General features: G+C 39.8%; 1 protein-coding gene across 2 annotated transcripts in view; it reads right to left on the reverse strand.

The window, feature by feature from the left end:
- The window catches only part of ARHGEF38 (Rho guanine nucleotide exchange factor 38), a 120,756-nt gene that overhangs the window by 26,418 nt on the left and 72,228 nt on the right, over window positions 1-22,110 (reverse strand). For both annotated transcript variants that reach the window (XR_004982935.2, XM_036409823.2), the window contains exons 4-5: window positions 13,299-13,446; window positions 7,500-7,517 (exon numbers count right to left, since the gene is read on the reverse strand). Coding sequence is in view for 1 of the 2 variants with exons in the window: in XM_036409823.2 (XP_036265716.1) it covers window positions 7,500-7,517; window positions 13,299-13,446 (166 nt within the window). In the remaining variant the exon portion in view is untranslated. The remainder of the gene's footprint in view (window positions 1-7,499; window positions 7,518-13,298; window positions 13,447-22,110) is intronic.

Genomic DNA, 22,110 nt, shown 5'->3' on the forward strand with positions numbered 1-22,110 from the left:
CCATCTTGTTTCTCTATTTGGTAGTTTATGCTCAGTTTCTCTGTCACACTGTATCTCCAGCATGACATACATATAGTGTTCTCTCAATGAATATTGGTAGACCGAGCGACAGATTTCTCAGATTTTTTTGTAATGTGCTTTTATTTTACATTGAACTTATTTTCCCTCCCAAATTTTCCAATGGTCCTAATAACCTGAGGAATTTTGTTCAAGTGCTGAGCAAATGATGATACCATGATAAAAACAAAAACTGAAGCAGGCCAAAAAGTAGCTTTCCCCCCCCCCCCCCCAGGAAAACCAAAATAAAAAAGCTTTTCAAGGGAGTAAAGGGTTGTTTTACATGACTTATCTTGTATTACTTTCTACCCATTAGCACCAAATCTATTAAGGAAATGAGGTAAGGAGACAGGATAGCAAAAAAGAAATGAGGGAGAGAGGCAGAGAGAGATGTTATTGGTTTCCAAGAGAACTAGGTGAAGCAAATGAAAGAAAATACAAATATTATGAATACTAAAAAAAATAATAGGTAAAAACATATTTCCTAACTGATGCTGTATCAATAGCTGAACCTTTGCTATGAAGAACACATTTTATCACATTTCTTAAGCAAAGATGCTTTAACAATACAACAATGCAGACTTAAGTAGACAATTCCCTTAAGAACAAGTCAGAAATATAGAAGGTATTAATTAGAAAAAAAAACATATTCTCTATATGAATATGATCAGAATTTCTCCTAAGTTTCTCAACCATCACCAAGTATTAGTTTATTTAATCTGCTAAAAATCACTGAAAATACTATCAAAATATAAATATAGTCAACAATTCAATAAGAAAACTCAGTTTTAACAAGATGGTTTATCAGTGTGGCCCATTGTTATATATATTTTTATTTTTAAATTCCCCAGATATATTAAAGCATACCCTTGTTTCTCTGCGCTTCCCTTCTTCTTTATGAAGATCTGTCAAAAACCAAAGCAGGCCCTTCACTACTTCTTTTTCCCATCACTCTTTGGCATCCAAGCTCTATTCTCTCCCTTTCATGTTTCAAATGACAATGATAACAATGATAAATGATTATTGTTTCTCCTAAAAGCATCACAAATGCAAATATTAAAAAGGCTCTTTCAAAAGCAAAGAGCCCTCTTCTGTCTTCAGACTTGCACTTTGGACAGTTGCCCAAGTGATGAGCAATGATGTTCTGATACCGGCATCACACAAGCATCGTGGGTAAGAAAACAGAGGATGTGTTATGATAATGACACTCCAGGCATTTGGTGCCACAAAGCTCACCCATCTAAACTCTCCCAATAAAACAGTTCTGGTAACTTTGAGGCAGTGCATCCCATGTGTGACACCACCCAGCTCAGCCAAGCAGCCAATGGCCACATACCTCCCCCACAGAAAGTAGCTGAATGTAACAACTCCCCAGATATATGGAGCTGAAAACTAAGGTGGTTACTAATTTGTAATTCTGTTTCATCTCCCTCCCTCTTATCATAAATACTTTGGCAAGTATTTGGTATCACAAGTAGCTACACTAATCTCCTTGGAAATTATTATTGGGACTTGACAAAAATCAAGTAAACACAGCTGGCTTTGCTTTCTCTTAGCAACATCCAGTTTTGCTATAAAAAGCTTCACATCAAATACAAGAAAATAGTTCCAAAATGAAAATTAAAATGACATTTAAGCAATGTAAAAACTATGATGGGAAACAACACTGAGGCACATCGGTATTTCTTAATTAGAGGGAGAAAATGAGAGAAAGGAAAAATAATCATGTAGCTATTGATCATATTAGTTTGAATTTCCTCTATTTTATGACCATAAGTATCCAAAATTTAAAATTTAATTTACAGTAGCCACAAACCAACTACATTAGGATTGATTTTTCAATGTACAGTATTCTCCCTTTAAAACACATTAAGTCAATTTTAGAGGAAACTGTATATTGCTACTAATAACAACCAAATAACATTTGCCACAAATTAAAAATAGCTGTGAAAATACAGAACTACCAGTAAACGTTAGAAGATGTAAAGAAGATGAATGAATAATAAATTGATATAGCAGACCAGAGAACCAGAAATATGGATAGGTAATAACTTAATTATTCTTCCAAAAATTCATTAATTAGAGTTCCTGAGAACCTATAGTAGTAGAAAGAGAAGGAGATGGGGATTAGGATAAGAAGGGACTAGTTTAAACTCTATTTTAAAAACTATCTTTTTTTAGGGTGCCATACAAATAAAGGGGATGATCTGAAGGACTAAGAAAGACCTGCTGGAAATTAAAAGATAATAGCAGAAATAAAAACTCACAGTGTGTGTGTGTGTGGGGGGGGAGGGGGGGGGTGTATCCAGGAACTTTCAGAGAGAAGAACAAAAATATAAAGGGATTGAGAATAAAAGAAAAATACAGAAAATTTGAGGACTGTTTTAGGAGGGCCAATATCAAAATAATAAGAGTCTGAGAAAAAGAGAGTAGAGCTCATATGGGGAGGAAATAACCCGTGAAGTAACTTGAGAAAAGGACATGAGTTGGCAGGTTAAAAGACCTCACTGAGTATCCAGAGCAATGGATGAAATGGATTCACACCCTGAGATTCATGAAACTTCAGAGTTTTGGGGACAAAGAGAAGTTCCCCTAATCCTTCAGAGCAACATGTAAACAAATAGGTATAAACAAATGATTAGGAATCCAAACAAGCTTCAGATTTCTCATGGCAACACTGAAAATTAGAAAACAATGAGAAATCACCATTAAAATTTGAAGATGAATGATATTCAATTTGGAATTCTCTATTGCTTAGAATTCAATAGTTTAGAATTCAAACTATAAATTAAGAGTGAGGATACAATAAAGATATTTTGGATCTAAAAGTTCTCAAAATTTTACTTCCCATTTATTATTTGATGAATAGAAGAAATGATTGTAGGAAATCCTCCACAAAACAGGAAAGAGGCAAAGAGAATTTCCAGGATGGTGGGAGGGGAATTCCTGAAAGACAGTTGCGTCACTAGTCCAAACCAGCAGGCCAGAGGCCCTGGGAGAAGCTTCCTGAGGAAGGTGGAAGTGATAGTACACAGAATGCATTTGGGTGTCTTGAAGTATGACTGGCTGTGAGTTTGGCATTAATGATTAGCAGAAAGAAAACTAAGAGGGGAAAAACAACAGTTAACTCAAAAGACAAGTAATCATTCATTCCAAGGTTTAGCTCTGAAAAGAACTTATTCTGATATCCTCAGATATAATAATCCCAACACCGATTATTCCTCTACTCCAAATTATAATGCAACTACATAAGGAGAATGAAGAGATGGGAAGAATGTGTGTGTGTGTGGGTATGTGTGTGTGTGTAGAGGAGATGGGGTAGAAAAGAGAGATAAATTATTGTCTTCTACAGGGAAAAGTCAATACATAATACTCAAATAGGTGAAACCAAACATGTTTTCAGAGTCAGGAGGATAAATTCCAAAAGAGTCAACTAAAAGGTGTATTCCCATGAAGATTATTAACAGCAGGAAGGAAATTGACTACTATTTTTTCTTAAATCCTCCCTTTTCAAACCATGGTATCAATACATATATAATTTTAACAAAAGAGAAACTTTTTAAATAAAGAAACATGTAGAACTATCTAAAAAATTCTGAAATAAAGAGTGCTGAATTGGTATTAAAACATAAAGCTGCAAAGACAAAAGCAGTTTGCTATGGGTACAACCATGGGTAGATGATTAGCACAGAGGAGAAAATCAAGAAATATATACAGGTGGTCTGTATGAAAATATGTACACAGTAACTATGAAATTCCTATTTAGTGTAAAAATTAATATCAGGTGTTGTAATAATTAGCTAGCCACATAGAAAAAATAAAAAATAAAAATTCTTTACACCAAAACCATTTATAGCTACATTAAAGATTTTAAATGTTAAAAATGAAACGCTTCAATAATTTGTAGAAATCAAAGGATTACACTTTGAAAACATTCTTAGAGTTTCAAAATAAGACACAAAATCTTTTAAAAAACATACTCTATAAAACTGTACAGATAAAAACAAAACAGAATAAGCCATAAACTATGTTAAAAGTCAAATGAAAAACTGGAAAAATATTTATAGCACATAAGACAAAAAAGAGTTAATACATTCACTAATTAAAGAACCATTATCAATCTATTAGAAAAAGATGAACATCTCAATAAAAGTGAACAATCAATAAAAAGAATTCATTAGATGAGAAATGAAAATGATTACCCATTTATGAAAATGCTAAAGATTAATATTAATGAAAATTAAAAGAACACATTACTATTTTTGGTCTATTACATTGCCACATGTTGCAAGGATACAAATATTAATTATATCTAGGGCTGGCAAGTAGCAGATAAATGGACAACTCACATGTGGGCAGTGGGACTATACCCTGAGTGACCAGATTATTATAATCTCTGAATGCATAATAATCTGGCAACTCAGTATATATATATTAGAGGCCTGGTGCATGAATTTGTGCATGGGTGGGGGCCAGCCAGCCTGGCCAAGGGGAGGGAACATGGACAATTGGCTGACCTGCTTGCTGGTCAAACTCCTGGTCAAGGGGACAATTTTCATATTAGCCTTTTATTATATAGTATATACACTGAGTGGCCAGATTATTATGCATTCAGAGATCATAATAATCTGGTCACTCAGTGTAAATTAGTTCAACTTTTCTGAAATTCTCTGGTAATAAGTAATTGGTCTAGTAATCCCACTTTTAGAAATTCATACTAAGAAAATAATCAAATTATTATACAGAAATCATGTGTAAGAATGAACACACAGCATCAACCTTTACAGGACTGATACACACTACTCAAGAATCTATAAGAATTTGGTAAACTAAGTTGTGGTCTGTACATCAGGTAGAATATTGTGCAGTCATAAAGTGATGGGGGTTTATGTTTACTATATAGAAAAATGACTGGGATGTATCAAATTGATGTACAAAAAATACATACTTAGGTGTCCTATTTCAGTTAATAGGTTTGTAGGTAGAGAAAAATATTGCGGTAAAGTCAGAAAATTTACATTGTAACAATGTTACAATGGTTAACTGTAGAATGTGACCACCCATTGTCTTTACTGTCCTCATTTTAATTTACAGTATTTTGCAGTGTTTCCTCAATAACTGTAAAAATATAAAGCTCAAGAAAAGAGAAAGTAACTTACAACATACTGAGAGAAATAGAAACCCTGAGATCCAAAGGCTGGAATAGCTGGCCAGACGGAGAACACGTACAGAAAAGTGTAAAAACATGAAAATCCAACACTGCTGTTGAGAAGAGATTTAGAATAGGCATGTTCTTCTTGCTTTATAACAGGAGACTGTGTCAGACGCTTTTTAGGGAGGGTGACTTTTTGGTTGGAGAATCTTTGATTCTTGTCACTTTGGTTCTTTAATGTTTACATAAGATTATAATCCTAAGTAATTACTTTAGAAATTATAGTATCTTTGCCTTTCTCTGTACTTTTTAAAATGTAGATTAAACACACACACACACACACACACACACACACACACACACCCAGAAAATTTTGATTTTCTATAAGGGATTGGTTTTTAAACCTTTAAAAAAAAAAAAAAAAAAAAAACCAGCCCTGCCTGCTGGGCATGGCTCAGTGGTTGAGCATTGACCTATGAGCCAGGAGGCCCTGGTTTGATTCCCCATCAGGACACATGCCTGGGTTGCTGACTCAATCCTTGGGGATGGGGGGGGGGGGTATGCAGGAGGCAGCGGATCAATGATTCTCTCTCATCTTTGATATTTTTATCTCTCCATCCCTCTCCCTTTCTCTCTGAAATAAAAAATATATTTCAAAAAACAAAAACAAAACCAAACAAACAAAAACCACCCCTCCTAAATGCACTCTGGGCTTCAACCTTCCTGGCTCAGCTGCTAAGAAGCTGAACAATTACATAGCACTCGATGCGGCCTTTTACCCTTTCATGTTGCAGCTCGTGTGCCTCCTGACCCCTGCGAGAGACACAAGAAGGAAGACAGGGCAGGCATGGCTTTGATGTTCGTCCAGCCACACACAGTGAATACACGACCTCTTTTCAGTTCTTGATGCACAGAATAGGCCAGAGGGGCCACACACAGCCTGGTAAAGCCCACGCTGCAGGAGTGGCGCAAAAGCTAGTGCAATTTTTTAAGCAAGTGTTTCAATACAACGTACTGCTTGTTACAGGTATTCTGTATGGAGCGGCCTATGCATGTGAGCCGTATTAAAATAAATTAATCTCTCACTGTCCTCCTTTGAATATATATATCTCTCTCTTTTTCTCTCATTTTTATTTATTTATTTATTTATTTATTTATTTATTATTATTATCATTTTTTTTTTTTTCTTATAAACATCTAAGCTTTAGCAAAAGAAATCTAAGCAGAATTTGCAGCATATTACGTTCTGTACTCATCCAGCTCAGCGACTCTCCACTTCCTACCCTGTTTCCCCAAAAATAAAACAGTGTCTTATATTAATTTTTTCTCCCAAAATTGCACTAGGTCTTATTTTCAGAGGATGTCTTATCTTTCCATGCACTAGGTCTTATTTTCGGAGGATGTCTTATTTTCGGGAAAACACGGTAGTACCATGAAGCCAGAGTCACAGACTTTATAATGAGACCCCATTCCCTACCTGCTCCCATTCTCATCAACTGTCATGGGAGAGAGGCCAGGAAGGCCCTGATGTGTGAACGGACCAAAAAAGCAAAAAGCCCTCTGTCCTCTTACCCACATCTTCAAATTCAAGTGGTTTGGGAACTCACTGAACAAACTTATTCATATCTGTTTATAACAAAGGATTTTTTTTTCCTTTGATGAAAAAAACGTATAAAGTGAGAGACCTGGGTGCTTGTTTGGTATGTCAAAAGCTAACTTCCCAGCCTGGCTGAGGTATAAAGCCTTGCCCGCAGGTCTCCTGGGTAATGCCTGATGCCCACTTCGCCCACTCACTCTGGAATTCTGTCTTTTGTCATGGTTGTTCTGCACCAAAGCATGAATGACAGGCATTTACAGGTTAAATTAATGTAATTTTTACTTCGTAAATTTTGTATCAATGTAAAGTTTCCAGAGTAGAACTCACACACATACAAACACACACACACACACACACACACACACACACACACACAGAGAGAGAGAGAGAGAGAGAGAGAGAGAGAGAGAGAGAGAGAGAGAGAGAGAGAGAGAGAGAGAGGGGCTAGGAACTCAGGACCTTCATAGTTGCTGACTACACTAAGCCAAGCATGTGTTTTTTCAAGTCCTATAAATTGAGTTTGTATGTATGTCAACATCATCCTTTCAGTATTAGGCTAAACATGCTTTTCTTATATAAAAATGGGCATCTCCCAAAGTGTGCATGTGTGTGTGTTGATTTGTACAGAAAAATTAACAGCTTTTCCTCATGAGTTTTACATTTGATTTTTATTATTAAGATAAAAATACTTACTCTTGCATGTATATGTTCCTGTAAGAGAAGAGAAAAAAAAGTAAAATTATGTAAATATGTGAGGTAATATACAGGCATTGTAAAATTATTTAAATTTTATTACATAAAATAAAGCAATAAGTCATTTGTGTGAATGTTTTATAGACTTGGTTTCATTGTTTTCAGTATACAACACACTTTAAGCCCATCCCATAACTGTAGATCGTATTTTAATAGTCAGTGATGGAGAAAAATTCAGTGATAAATCCCTATGCTGAACTCAGTAAGTTTGAGGAATGTTTTTACTTCCATGAAGAATTGCACCCCCACTACCCCTTGCCCAATGTTCCCTTCCATTCACTACTGCCTTTAAGCTCACATTTCCCCCCCAATTTATCTCCCTTTCTAATGAGGATTTTTTGTTTTTTTCCATATGCGCTGTGGATCATACTTCAGAACATTTGGGAGTGAAGTTGACTAAAAATAAAAATGTATTTCTTCTATGGAAACAAACAAGTGACGAAGTTGATAATTTGGGAACCAAAACACATACTTTAAAGTTGACAGAAAATATTATTCTTTTCTCTCCTAGAGACAACATGGAAAATTTTTCTACTATTTTATTTATTTCAAATAAAATTTAAATATCATAACAAGTTAAAAGCTGTGTTTCATGTAAGTATAACATTTTATGAAAAAGAACCTCAGAGATCTTCAACACATTTTCCCTGTAGGTATAGTGGCATAATGGTCCTACGTTATCACCTCTTTTTATTCTCTCTCTCTCTCTCTCTCTCTCTCTCTCTCCCTCCCTCCCTCCCTCCCTCCCTCTCTCTTTCTAAATCTCTCTTTTAGGATAAAAGTTTCCTAGAAGTTAACCCCAGCCAAAGACAATTCAGGAGAAAGTTAAATCGTTTTCCCCTTGTGGGATAAACTAATTCAATATGTCCACTGTCACACCTCCTACCTCATGGGTTGATTATAATTTGACTCGCAATTAAAAGAAGTTTTTATGTGACTGTTCCTTACAGATTAGTCTTTCATTAGTTCAAACATAATACCACATAACAAGGCAATGAAGGAATTTCCAAAAGTGCTTTTAATTTTTATGTGGGACATTCCCTTAGAATAATATTAAGAAATACAAATTGAAAGCTACCGTATTTCGTTTTAGTTTGCCTTGTGTGAACTTTTAACATCCCCCCTGAACGGAGAAGTTTTTGCTGGAATATGATCAGCCAAAACGTCCAAATGACTGTAAGTTAGAAGTTTTCCTTCTATGGATTATGGACTTAGGAAAATACATTTATAACAACTAGAGGTGAAGCTAGAAATGAGTCTTCCAGCTACCAAAAATTTCGGAAAAACCTCTTCATTCATTATTATTATTATTATTATTAATGCAAAATACACTGATCTCTGGGGCCTCTGAAAGGCAGCAGGGACTTGGCAGTATTTACAACAAGAAAAACAGAAAAGGGGGGCCGCAGACAGGCTGTGCTAATTATAGCTACACTGGCATCTAGAACTATTCTATTTTTCACTTTTCTCGTACAGAGGAGAAACCTTAAATCGCCCCAAAGAGACAGAGTAAGTAGATCTTTAACAAATAACTTCCATGAATTTAGAGACTGCATTAATACAGTGTTAATGCAACTATGTAAGCACTCCTTGATGAATAAGTAAAAACTTGCAAATGTCCAGTTTGTGTGCTACAGATGCAGATGTGGTGCTGTGCTTCTGGCTAGTTTTACCCTTTTCTGCCTTAAAGTCTCTGACCCCTGCAATCACTGCTTAGATTGCATCTGTAGTTATGGAAAAAGCCCTGGTGCCTCTGGGGCAGCCGTGAGAGAGAACGGAGGCCATTTCTCCTTCTAAGTAGGTCTTGACTGAGTGCCCACCACATGAGGGTACTGGTGAGAGGGCAGGGCAGGGCGAGGCTAACTCCTGACTCCATTTTGTGCTGTGGGGCAGGGCGGAGCTATCCTCCAACTGGACCCTAGCCCTCACCCAACCAATCAGGGTCAGCCAAAGCAGTGACATCACCACCGTATAAAACCCCTTGACTTGTCGAAGTTCAAGCTCTCTTCCACCATGCTGTCAGTGTGAGTGGGACAGAGCCCATGCTAGCATGGAAGAGGATCTTTTGTTTATTGCATTGGGCTCGGCTCCATTATGGTCCTTGGGGATCACGGAATCTCCGTACAACACTGGTTAATGTGCCGATTCCTGAATCGGACCCTCGGCCATCTCATTTATTATTATCATTGTTGTTGTTTTGGTCTGGAGCAGAGTTCAGGAGTCTGCACATTTAGTATACATCCCTGGCTAATCTGACGCAGGGGAACACACACACCAAAAATTACTGCCCTAACATTCCCAAGGGATTCAAAATCATTTTCTGGATACAAATGTTATTTTCTCTTTTGAAAGATACTGGGCTTCACAGAATAGCCAAAGGTTATGAGCTCACATCTGCTACAGAACCAAGCAATCTCTTTACCATCTTCCTGGAAATTAGTCTTGAATCTCTCACCAGTGACAGCTCCTGGTGTGTTATTTACATTAACTCTGGCATTGTCCTTCAACTTTCCAATGGTTTTATTTACCTATGCTTATGCATATATTTTTTTAAGTGACTTCTCAACATTATGTAGTAGTCTTAATAAATACTTAGTAAGCCCTCAATAAACTTATTTTAATTTTGGTTAAAATGCAACCTAAGTTTCTTAAAATTCCGCTTTAACTTCTGAAGCATGAAACCACCTCTTTCATGGACATGGCTTCAAACCCACTTACTCTAATATCCCTTGCACAGTAGAAAATGGAGGCTGCACCTAATATTCATTAGAAATTGGCAACTGGGCACTGGGCTCTGTTATTTAGCCACAGGGAAAAGGCACAGCCACAGTCACAGCTAGCTTTGACTGATTACTTGGCGAGGGAAACCAAGCCCTTGGGTGTTCCAGGCTCTCTCTGGCCTATAAACCTGTTTGAAAACCTGTTTCTCAGAATTTAAAGCTTAGCTCAATGGAGGTCAGTCTTATAGTAATGTCAATAGTTCTCCTGCTCTCCAACTTCAGGCAGGCCAGTATAATTAATCATTAACTTTATGTTCATGGAAAGGCAACTTTTGGGAAAAAGAGCTCTAACTTAAGCTACTTTATTTTGACTTTCTTTCCCTTAAAAAATAGCCCTGCCAATAATAATTTCTTTGGATTTTGTGCTTTGTAAACCTTAGCACCTTCCAGTGCCTGAAATTATTCTCTAAGACCAGACTGGTGCTGAATATATGAGATTTGGGACACCACCAGGGCAATAACTTGGGGCTTTCAGAAAAAGATCAAATAGACCATTTGGGGGTCTGAAAGTAATGTTTAGTAATCCGGACTTCATGGAGTTTGAAGATTAGCCTCTGGCTTTAGCTAGTTTTTAAGGGGTCTGCTGTGGAGCTCTACTGCCTAGTGGACTATTCTGGCAGGGCCGATCTCTTTCTCTTAGGAGTCAAAAGCTTCACGAATAATACCCTCTGAGCAGACAGCTCCACCTCTGGGCAGCTGCTAACAGCACCTGCCAAAGTAATAAACGGCATCCTCTCCCAGTATGGAGCGCCATTCCCGGGGTTGGAGTTGGCCTGATGGTCGTTAGCTGTTCGGCTACCATAAGATTTCTCTCTTCCATTCTAGAAGCTGAGGAAGAGAAATGGCTCCATATAGGCATTTATTGGATCAGATAGAAAAGGTGTTCATTCACATCCAGGGTAACACCATTATTTCTCCCTAGGAATAAAAAAGTATCTTTATATTTAGAAGAGTTTTCTCTTAATATATTAATTTATTACTACAAATACAACTTCAAACTTTAAGGTTTCTGTGAATTGATTTGCTAACATTGAACTAATTTTCAAATAGTGGAGAAATAATGAACTGAAGCTGCTCATTACGTATTATCTTTAAGAATTACCTGACCAGCCCTAGCCAGTTTGGCTCAGTAGATAGAGCATCAGCCCAGGGACTGAAAGGTCCAGGGTTCAATTCCCGTCAAAGGCATGTACATTGGTTGCAGGCTTGATCCCCAGCCCTGGTCAGGGCCTGGGAGGCAACCAATTAATGTGTCTCTCTCACTCTGTCTCTCTCTGTCTCTCCCTCTTCCTTCCACTCTCTAAAAATCAATGAGAAAATATCCTCAGGTGAAGATAAAAAAAAAAAAAAAAAGTAATTATCGATACCTGATCATATTGAGCTCCTAATGGGCAGGATCTAAGACTTCTTTATTTTTGTATTTTCAGCAGTCATCCAAGAATGATGCTTGGTACATCACAAGCACTAAGTAAATAATTTAGATTTAGCGACTTAAATATATTTTCTTTTCCACAACAGGGACAGAAAACGGTTAAAGAACTGTAATAACTTAATGACCAGTAGAGGGCAATAAAGTTAGTTTTTAGACCCACTTTCTGTCCCAGTTCTCATCTGCAAAGACTTTCTCTAGAGTAGTCTCATTTGGTCTCCTGATTTAACTTTAATTCAGCTACCAGCCTTTCGTACTCTCTCAGAAGCCCCATCTGGGCCTCTATAATAGTGTGTGTATAAGGGGACGCACCAGCAGACTGGCTGGTGTGCATTGATTTATGCACCATAGCTCTCTCTGTTTGGTTAATCCTCAGCCTAATCAAAACCACTTGACAAGAAGTAATCCTGAGAAATGAAAGACTACAACAGAACCACTGAGTACGATGTGGGCTAGGGCAGACATTTGGCTTTAAGCTACATATACAATAAAACACCAATATCATGTAAAATAATCACCCTCAACACATGTGTACATATATGCTTATAAATAAGATCAGAAGAAAATGCAAATTGTGGTTATTAATACATGGCTTAGTGAGGAGGTAATTCATGGAATAGCAAGGGTTTTTATCTTATCCATGTTTTCTTACTTTTTCCAGATTTTTATAGTGCATATATATTTCTTCTAGATAAATATATATTATGTGGCACTTCCCACTAACAATTTAGGAATGAGGAGGAAGGCATGACTGGTTTTCCAGAAACAAACTTTAGCATTCGCCAGGCTCCCCTCCATGGGAAGGCGAAGGCCATCCAGAGAGCCATGGACATGCCACTGACTTATTATCCAGTGTTCCCCAGGGGTCACGGAGCCACGTGTTGTCTCACACATTCCTCCATCTATGTGGAGCTGGCAAGTAACAACAGCTCTAAGGAGGGACTTTTCTTCTCTATATTTCACTTTCTTTCTTTCTTTCTTTCTTTCTTTCTTTCTTTCTTTCTTTCTTTCTTTCTTTCTTTCTTTCTTTTTCTTTCTTTCTTTCTTTCTTTTCTTTTCTTTTTTTTTTTTTTTTTTTTTTTTTTTTTTTTTTTTTTTTTTTTTTAGAGAGAGAGAAAGGGAGAGAAAAAAATATCAACATGAGAGCAAACATGGATCGGCTACCTCCTGCACACCCCCTTCTGGGGATCAAGCCTGCAACGCCAGCATGTGCCCTGACCCGGAATCAAACCCCGGTCTCTTGGTTCCTGGGTCAATGCTCAACCACTGAAATGGCCGGGACATTTCACTTTTAGATGTTGCATTATTCTATTTCCACAGAGCCCGAATTTTCTCCTACGTTATTTTTAGTCATCTTTGCACAGGGGGAAACAAGTCAGTCAGGGTTTCTGGCACGCCAGCTTTTCACAAAGAGAACGCAGAGTAGAGCTTCCCGCCAGTCCCAGGAAGCCCGGGGTTCACGGGAGCTCTTTCATCTGCATCCAGTTAAAATGTCCCCTGCTAGGAACCCGCCGTTGGAAAAGGCCTTACTGTAAGGACTGGACGCAGAGGCTCAATTGTTGCTTCAGCTCCTCCTCCTTCTCATAGGACTCGAGGACACTGTGCGCTGTGTCGTGGTGATAGCAGTAGATTTTGTAAGTGTCTTCCAGCGGCCCTTTAATCTGCAGGAACACTTCTCCTGGCAAATGCAAAACAAAGGCAAAATGATATCAAGTCAGACCCCACAGGGACGTCACATACTTACTATTCAGCAACACTGACTAGTTGGATGGGTACCAGTTTATCCCAGGGTTATCCAGCAGCGGTGGGAGACATTACTGACCTTCCCCCCTTTTCTTTTCCTTTTCGCCTCCCTCTTTCCCCTCTCCCTTCTTTTTCCCTCCCTTCCCTTCTTTTATAAGCCAAGGATAATGAGCATAAGGGAGAGAGGCGGCCGGTGAAAGATGGTTTTCTCAGCGACGACTGTGCACGTGGTTGGTGTGCAGGAACCTGGCGAAGGGCTGCCTTTGAGGTCCGGTCTGTGTGGGTCCAGATTGGCCTGTGCTGCCAACATGGACAGGTTGTAACTTGGACAATTTATTCTCGCCTTCTGAGCCTATTTCCTCACTTAGAAAATGGGAACAATAACAGACCCAACTTCATAGGGTCCTTATTAAAATTAAGGACACTGTGTGTGTGTGTGTGTGTGTGTGTGTGTGTGTGTGTGTGTGTGTGTGTGAAGTTCAGAGTCCACTTACATAGTAAATGCTCAACATGGAGCAGCTATTGTTATTTAATGAAAGTATGGGAAGTGACAGTTTAGGCACTGATATGACATTTTCATATATATATTCCACCAACATTTCCTGAGGTTCTTTGAAAGGCAAGCAAGGTAGTTTAAATAAAGTATTTCCTTAAATGTTATAATAAAAAGATTTGGCCATTAGTTTTGTTAAAATAACGGGTATAATAGATAATGTTAATAGGGTAACACTATAAACAAGAGCTATGACTGTCTGCTTTATAAAGTAACTTGGGCAAATTGTGTCCTGGCATTTAAGAAGTTATTTTGATACTCTGATAAAATTGGGTCTCTGACAGCTCAAATAGGTATTGAACAATGGTTTGACTTAATCACCCACTCCTTCACTTAAAAATGTGTGGTAAGTATCCATTACCCTACCCTGCACCTTGTTAAGTTGATTTGGGATACACTCAAAAGATATGTGATAGGGTCTGCTCTCAAAAGCATTGCAGATTTGGACTTGATAATGATTTAGGCTGAATTGATTTCGAGCAATATGGACTTACTAGTCTGGCCCTATTATACTAACAACTAGTCACTCGTCCTTCAGAAATATAAATGCCCTTTGTATTTTCAACATGTTTTGCTCATATTAACAGCTCAACTTTCTGTATATATGAAGAGATAATAGTAAGAGGTTATTTGCCCTTATTAACTAAGAAGAGACAAATCTAAGTTTAAAAGAAATAAATGATTTTCCCTAAATCCTAGCACCAGGAACTTATTCCTAGTCCAGTACTGCTATGGTTGGTGTTAATGGAATAATTAGTGGAATAAATAGAAATATTAGGATGATAGGTAGCAGGCGATTTATTCATTTTGTGTTCACAAATTGTCATTTGATCCTCATGTCTTTTGTTGCAAAGCCAGGATTAGAGACCATATTCTTCTCTCTCTCTCTCTCTCTCTCTCTCTCTCTCTCTCTCTCTCTCTCTCTCTCTCTCTCTCCATTATCCCTCCACACATCAGAGCTTTGCTGGATACTATACAAAGTGATGCAGTTAGAAAGAATCAGAAATCACTGTCATGTAGCATTTGTGTGGTGACTTGAGGTATGACTTTAAAAAATTATTTCCACCTCAATTCCATCATTTGTAAAATTGGAGATGAGCTTGAGAATTAAATGGGATGTGAAACGTGCCCGGCATTGACAAGTTGCTCAATTAATGTCATTCGTCTCTTAATGTTGCTTTACTATCTCTAGAACTAAAACACCAGTCCTTCCTTCTCTAACTCATATCCAGCCAATGGAAGGCTTTTCTTTCCTTTTCATTATATGGGATTTCCCTGTGATTGTAGACTGTGTGTGTGTGTGTGTGTGTGTGTGTGTGTGTGTGTGTGTGTGTGTTGACTTCTTCAGAAACTTAGCAGCTGTGAGAATCTTTGGGAATGGATATATGAAGAATTCTTCTTTTGTTCCCGGGTTTGTACTGAGTTGATGGTTCTCACAATGTAGGTCTTGTAGATTTGCTCTTCAAGACAGCAACACACCCAGTAAGAAACAGAGCCGTTATAAAATAGGATAGGGACTAAATTTAGTTGGGCAAAAGATGCGGAGAGCCTCCCACGGACAGAGCCAGGTGGCACATGGGGTGAGGCCCTGGGCTGGGTGGAGGAATAGGCCTGGCAGTGGGAGTGAGCAGCAGGCGCTGAGACGGTCAGGAGCGAGTCTGGAGAGAGGCTCTGAGTGTACACAGCCCAGCACAACATGTGTGTTTACTACAAAGCAGCAGAGAAACAAAAGAAAGAAAGAGGTAAGCACGCTCATAAATCCACAACAGAACCAAGTCAGAAAGTCAAAAAACAAAGGAAAAGACATTTATTTCACACACAATGAAACCATTAATTGTGAATTCCTTTGTATTTTCTTTAACACAGTGGTCTTGTTTGAAAGAATGTTTATCTCCCCTTGACCGCAGTCAAAGGTTTTATTCTTTCCCAAGTAAAATTCTGTCGGGGCTCTAATCATAATTATTAAAGTTAAAAGGTATGTAAGTACTCTAATTGGAGCCATTTATTCACCCAAAGGCCACTTACAGCACTGGCGGGCAGAATATTTGATTTTCTCCCAGCCTTACCAATGTATTCTGCTTCATAACAGTGCAGATGAAGCCATGTGTCTGGCAGGAAAAAAAAAAAAAAAAAAAAAAAGATTTCGTTTCCACGGTAACATAACTCGCGGCTGCGTTTCTTTAGCGGTGAAGGGCAACTCCTCTATCTAATGTATGTGGGCTTGAAGGGATGATGATTAGAAGTGGTGAAGGGACTGAGCCAAGACCAGGGAAGGTAATTTCACTTCTGGCTGCCTGTCACAAAGGCACCAGAATCCTCTAAAATAAATATGACTGTGGTGTGCTTCTTCTTTAAAAATCCTACAACCTGACATTCTGCACTGGCTGGCATGCAAAAGGAGGCAAAAAAAAGAATGCGCTCTTTTAAATTTCCTATTCATCTCCTTTAAAAACAACTCTCAAGGATGTTGAGTGCATTTTCTGTCTTGGTGTCTTTACTCCTGTGTTGCAGGTTGCTCCCTTCACTGATGTAAATATCAATATATTCATGTTCCCCTTGCTGGCCCACCTCTTCTTTACCTCCAGACCAGCATGTCCATGCCAGGATGTGCCAGACCAAACCAAGAGGTCTCTGAATTATCCTGACCCCACTCCAAGATGAACTTCCCCTCAGGGAAGTAAAACAGGGTAAGCAAATGATAGTAGAGCAATCTTCTTGTCCTAGGAAAATGGCATCCAATTAAAAGAAGTAAAGTCTTCACTTCATCCTTATTTGGCAACAATTTCATGAGTGATGGTCATGCACCAAGCACTTTGGGAGCTACCACATACCCAAAGATCCAGCACTGCCCTCAAGGGGCTTAGGAAGGGAGAGAGAAGAGCTAACTCATCTACCACACAATGTCAATAGAGCTGTGAAACACAGAGAGTCACCTATTCTGCTCTTTTTTCTTTTCTTTTTTTTTCAACTGCTGGGAAGTCAGTAAGTATCTTAGCTGAATATAATCTTTAACAGAAAAGTTTGTCCACATATGATTTTAGTTGTTGTTGTTAATCCTCACCCAAGGATATTTTCTATTTATTTATTTATTTATTTATTTATTTATTATTTTAAAATTTCTTCACTGATTAAGGTATCACACACCGTCCCCATCCCCCCACTTCCATCCCCCACGCCTCCCCACGAATGCCCTCACCCCCTCTTGTCCCTGACCACTCCCATTAATTTTTTGAGAGAGTGTGAGGGGCAAGGAGAGATACACAGAGAGAAACATTGATGTGAGAGAGACACATCGATTCATTTGCCTCCTTTATGTGCCTGACCAGGACCGGGGATCAAGCCTGCAACCAAGGTATACGTCCTTGACCGGAATTGAACCCAGAATCCTTCAGTCCTCGCGCCCAGCCTCCATCCGCTGAGGAAAACCATTAATGGCCCATTCTGTTCTTGAAGACCTTGAGCTATTTCCATAACAGTCTGCCTTTGAAATAGGCGCTGAGTGAGGGCAAAAGTACAGAGACACATTGAGGGAGCAAGCTCTGTTCAGAGACTGCCAGCAGCGGGCTCATACAGCTGCCGATGCCATGTCCATGGGAGGTTTCAGAAGAGGCTTCATTGGCCGGCAAGCGGTCAGGTCCAGAAGGACCTTGTGTATCAGCAAGGAGCTGGAACTCCAGCCTGAAGGTGATGGAGAAACACTGATGGGCTTTAGGCAGGGGCCTAGCATGGTTGTATGTCCTTCAGAGAGATTAGTCTGGAACTCAATCATATGAAAGTTGAAATTTGGGAAAGAGTTAGTGAGACAGGAAAAGAGAAACCAATTGAAAGGCTTCTATAATAATACAAGAAGTTACCAATGAGGGCTAAAACAAGAAGTTATAGCAGTTATAGCAGAGAGTGCTCGATTTACCAACAACCATCCTTCAAATTCTGGTTTTACCATTTACTCTTGTGACATTTGGAAAAATGACTTGACTTCTCTGTTTCTCAATTTCCTCATTGAGAAATTGGAATGATAACAATTGTAGGCTTGTGTGAAGATTAAACGAGTTAAAGTATTTAATGTATTTATATCAGCAGCTTGAATGTGCAAATACTGAATAGATGCTAGCTATAACCACTAAAGCAAAAGCAGGAAGGTGAAGAGGGAAAGAAAACAGATATTTAGCACATGTGAGAAATAAAGAGGGCATATTCGGTGTCCCTCAGGATTCTGGTTTCAGTGACTATGGATGTACAATGAGGACAAGATAAGGAGAGAGTTTAAGTGGAAAGATAATGAGTTTAATTTTAGAGTTTGAATCACCCAGAGTATATTCAAGTAGAAGAATCCTTGTAGGCTTGTATAATGTCTAAAATATATTCCAAAAGGAAGTTCTGTGGTTCTAAAAACAGTTATTATCAAGACAGTACTTAGAATGCAGAGAAGGGGTGGGATGGCTCCAAGGACAGAGGGTGGATGTGGCCCACTCCCTGGAAAGAAAGTCTGAGGTCAGGTGAGATCTTAACAGCCTCTGGCTGTCACCTCCCTGAGTTCCATACACAAGTGAGAGGAGTTTACAGGCAGCTTTTACCCAGGAGGGCCAAGGAGAGCTTCCCACATCTGCTTATCCTCTGTGGACAAGCCCCGCTGCTGGGACCAAACAAGGCAGTAGCTTAGCCTGCCAAAATGCCAGAACACTTCTTTCTTTGGTCTCAGCCTCCTTCTGTTCTCCAGCAAAGAATAGGGTGAGGAAGGGAAGTGAGAAGGAAGAGGATGAAGGGGTTAAGGATGCTTGCAGAAGCCACCATTCTTTGCCCTTGGTCTCATTTAGTTCCTACCTCACTTGGGGATAAAACATACTAAAAAAAAAGATACCCCAGGGACCCTGATTAAGGTTATGAAATTCACATTGAAGGCAGGTGCCAGGTGGTGGTGCATGCAGATATGGGATTTAAGCAAGCAAATCCCAACTTCAAGATTAAAATGGCGACCTGCAAGAAGGAAGGGAGAGAGAGTGTGTGAGAAAGTAAGGGGGCGTGTGTGGACATATGTGGTGTGTGTGTGTATGAGCTAGGGACAGTCAGATCCTGCAGGTCTTCTAAGGAGCTGTCAAAACGGGCAGTCTTAGATGGCGAAATTCTGCTGCCACCATGGAAATTGCAGGGGCAGCCAGCACAGTCACAGACACCACGTCATCTTGAAAAACAGAGCTGCTTGAGACTAGGTTCCTGGCCTCAGCACCGTCCAATCTGGTCTCTGTCACAAACTGGGACCCTACAGCCACTGGGGATAGCAACCTGAGACCACAGCTGCAGACTCACAGACACCAAGAATCCAGACATCCTGGCTGCAGATTTCTGTGAGTCACAGAGCCCATCCCCCGCCCCACAGGCTCAGTGCAGCACCATAGGAACTGCTTGACCTGCCCCTCACAGGGTGCTGCAGCTCCACTGCGGGAATTTGAGCCTGGGAGCACACAGACAGTGGGAATCTGTTCCCAGCAATGCAATCAGGTGACCAAACCCCACACCCCCACTGGGCGGCAGTGCCACCTGACTTTGATTCTGGGCAAGCATACACAGAAGTCTTTTTTCCACAGCGCATGAGTGGACCTCCTGCTGACGCAGTATGACTGTACAACTGGTCCCCCAGGGACCCTGATTCTCAGAGCGAGAGGCAGCGCTGAACACCAGTGACTTGACTCTGTTTCTCATTGTGTGCTCCTGGGGTTCCTGATTCCCAGTGAAATCACACTAAGAGCCAGTGACTCTTAATTCTTGGCGCATGCATATACAAGGACCCTGACTCTCAGCATGAGGCCACACAAAGCAACAGAGATTCTGATACTCAATTCTTGGTGCGGTCAGTGAAAGATAAATACCACATGAACACACTCATTTATGGATAATAAAGAATATTACAAACTGTTGAACAAAAATCCAGGCAAAGAAGCATCAAACAGACTGTGGAACTACAGCGGGAAGGTAGGGTAGGATTGGGGGGTAAAAGATTAACCTAAGGACTTGTAACCATGTATAATATATAAGCACAACCAACAGACGCAAGACACTGGGGGCAGGGGGACGAGGGCAGGTGCTGCGTGGTAGGGGAGGCGGGCCAGTGGGGGAAGGTAGTGGGGAGGAAAAACAGGAGACATATGTATTATTATTTGTAATACCTTAAACAATAAAAAAATTAAAAGTAAAAAAAAATTAAAAATAAAGCAAGCCAATCCCTTGAGTATCAATTTTATTAAGATATTTTTGGGGAAAACCATTATTTTCATATAAAGCAGTAGAATTGAACATTTACATGAATTTTTAAGATAAAATGAGACTACAAAGCTACTTCATGCCTGTGACTTCAGGCCATAATTCTACATTCCCTGGGGCTCATCATATTTCTCTTCTGAAAACAGGAACATTTTAGTAAAAGCTTTTCAGAAGCACTACAGAAAAGCGTGTTCATTGGATTGGACAGTTCTGAGGTCTCTGGTGACATGGTAACAGCAATTTCAGAGGAGTGGTTTCAGGAGGGAAAGAGAGATGAGGAATGGGAGCAGTGATGGGATCTGGACAGTGCAGAGAAAAAAACAGAGAAAGGGAGGGCACCAGAGTGGCGTGTGGGCCCTGCCTCATGGCCACCACTGTGTCCAGTGACAAATAGGATAGTGCCGGGGTCGGCAAACTGCAGCTCGCGAGCCACATGCAGCTCTTTGGCCCCTTGAGTATGGCTCTTCCACAAAATACCATGGCCTAGGTGAGTCTATTTTGAAGAAGCAGAGTTAGAAGAAGTGTAAGTTTAAAAAATGTGTCTCTCAAAAGAAATTTCATTCGTTGTACTGCCGATAGTTGGCTCTGTTGACTAATGAGTTTGCCGACCAGTGGGATAGTGTCATAACTGACATGGAGTCTCTCAAAGGAGAGGCTATCGCATTGCTGAGGCAGCACACACCCAGCACATCTGGCAGCGGGAGGTGACCTGGCAGCTGGCAGCACACACGGGACATCAGTGGGTAGTGAAGTTGGATGGTATATAATACATAATATGACCTGTGTTAGGAAGGGAGCAAGGGTTCCCTTCTCACTGTCCATAATTACTGACACTCTTAGGGGAAAATCAGGCTCTTACTGTTTGTCTGAATCATGAGGTTGGACTGGATGCTCTTTAAATCCAGTGCTAAGTTTGAGGGTACGGTTGTTTAGATTAATGGTAACTCACAGTCTCCTCCTGCAACTTTCTGACATCCTGGATACTTCAACTCAGATAGGGATTTTGATAGCAACTGGCACATTAAGAAAACATTGGCTCTTAGAGGTTGACTAGGCTTATTGTGGTGAGCATTTTGCAATGTAAACATGTAAGGAATCATTGTATTATATATCTAAAACTAATATAATGTTACATGCCAATTATACCTCAACAAAATAAGACACTGGTTCTCTGAGAGTTGAAAGTTAAGGTTTCCCCTGGCTGGCTTAGGAAAAGAAGCCCTAACTTTGCCCCTTCTCCAGGCTGGTAACAGTGAGGTCTCTGTTCTTAGAACAACGCATAATTCTCTGTTCATCACATCTTAGTAAGCACTTCTCTTGAGATGGCTTGCCTCTGCTACAGCCAGTTGCTCTATACTATCCATCAGCCTTTGAAAACGGCCTGGGAAAAGCCACAGGTAGACTCTGCGCCAACAGAATAATTGCCGACTTCCCTGTGTGCTGGACAGTACACTGAACACGTCTCATTATCTCCATCTGCCCTTCATTTCATTCATCCAGGACATGTCTTTTGAGGACACTGTTTTAAGAGCAGGTGATACAACAGCAATAAAACAGAAAAGAATTCCCCCCTTGTGGTTCTATGTCCAGGAGGGGGTGTGCTCCGTGTCTTGTATCTTTCTTCCATGGAGGACTAGCTATCCCCACTTGAAATATGAACAAATGAATGTGGCATCCATTGTTAGCTGTTTATCCATTCTTCTTCTTCCCCCCCCCCCCCCCAAATGAACAGAATGCTAAAAATACAGACTTTTTCCAACTTCTGATAGGTAGGGGTGGCCAAGTGTATGT

Source organism: Pipistrellus kuhlii, unplaced genomic scaffold (genome assembly GCF_014108245.1).
Source record: "Pipistrellus kuhlii isolate mPipKuh1 unplaced genomic scaffold, mPipKuh1.p scaffold_m20_p_1, whole genome shotgun sequence".
Lineage (NCBI taxonomy): Eukaryota > Metazoa > Chordata > Mammalia > Chiroptera > Vespertilionidae > Pipistrellus > Pipistrellus kuhlii.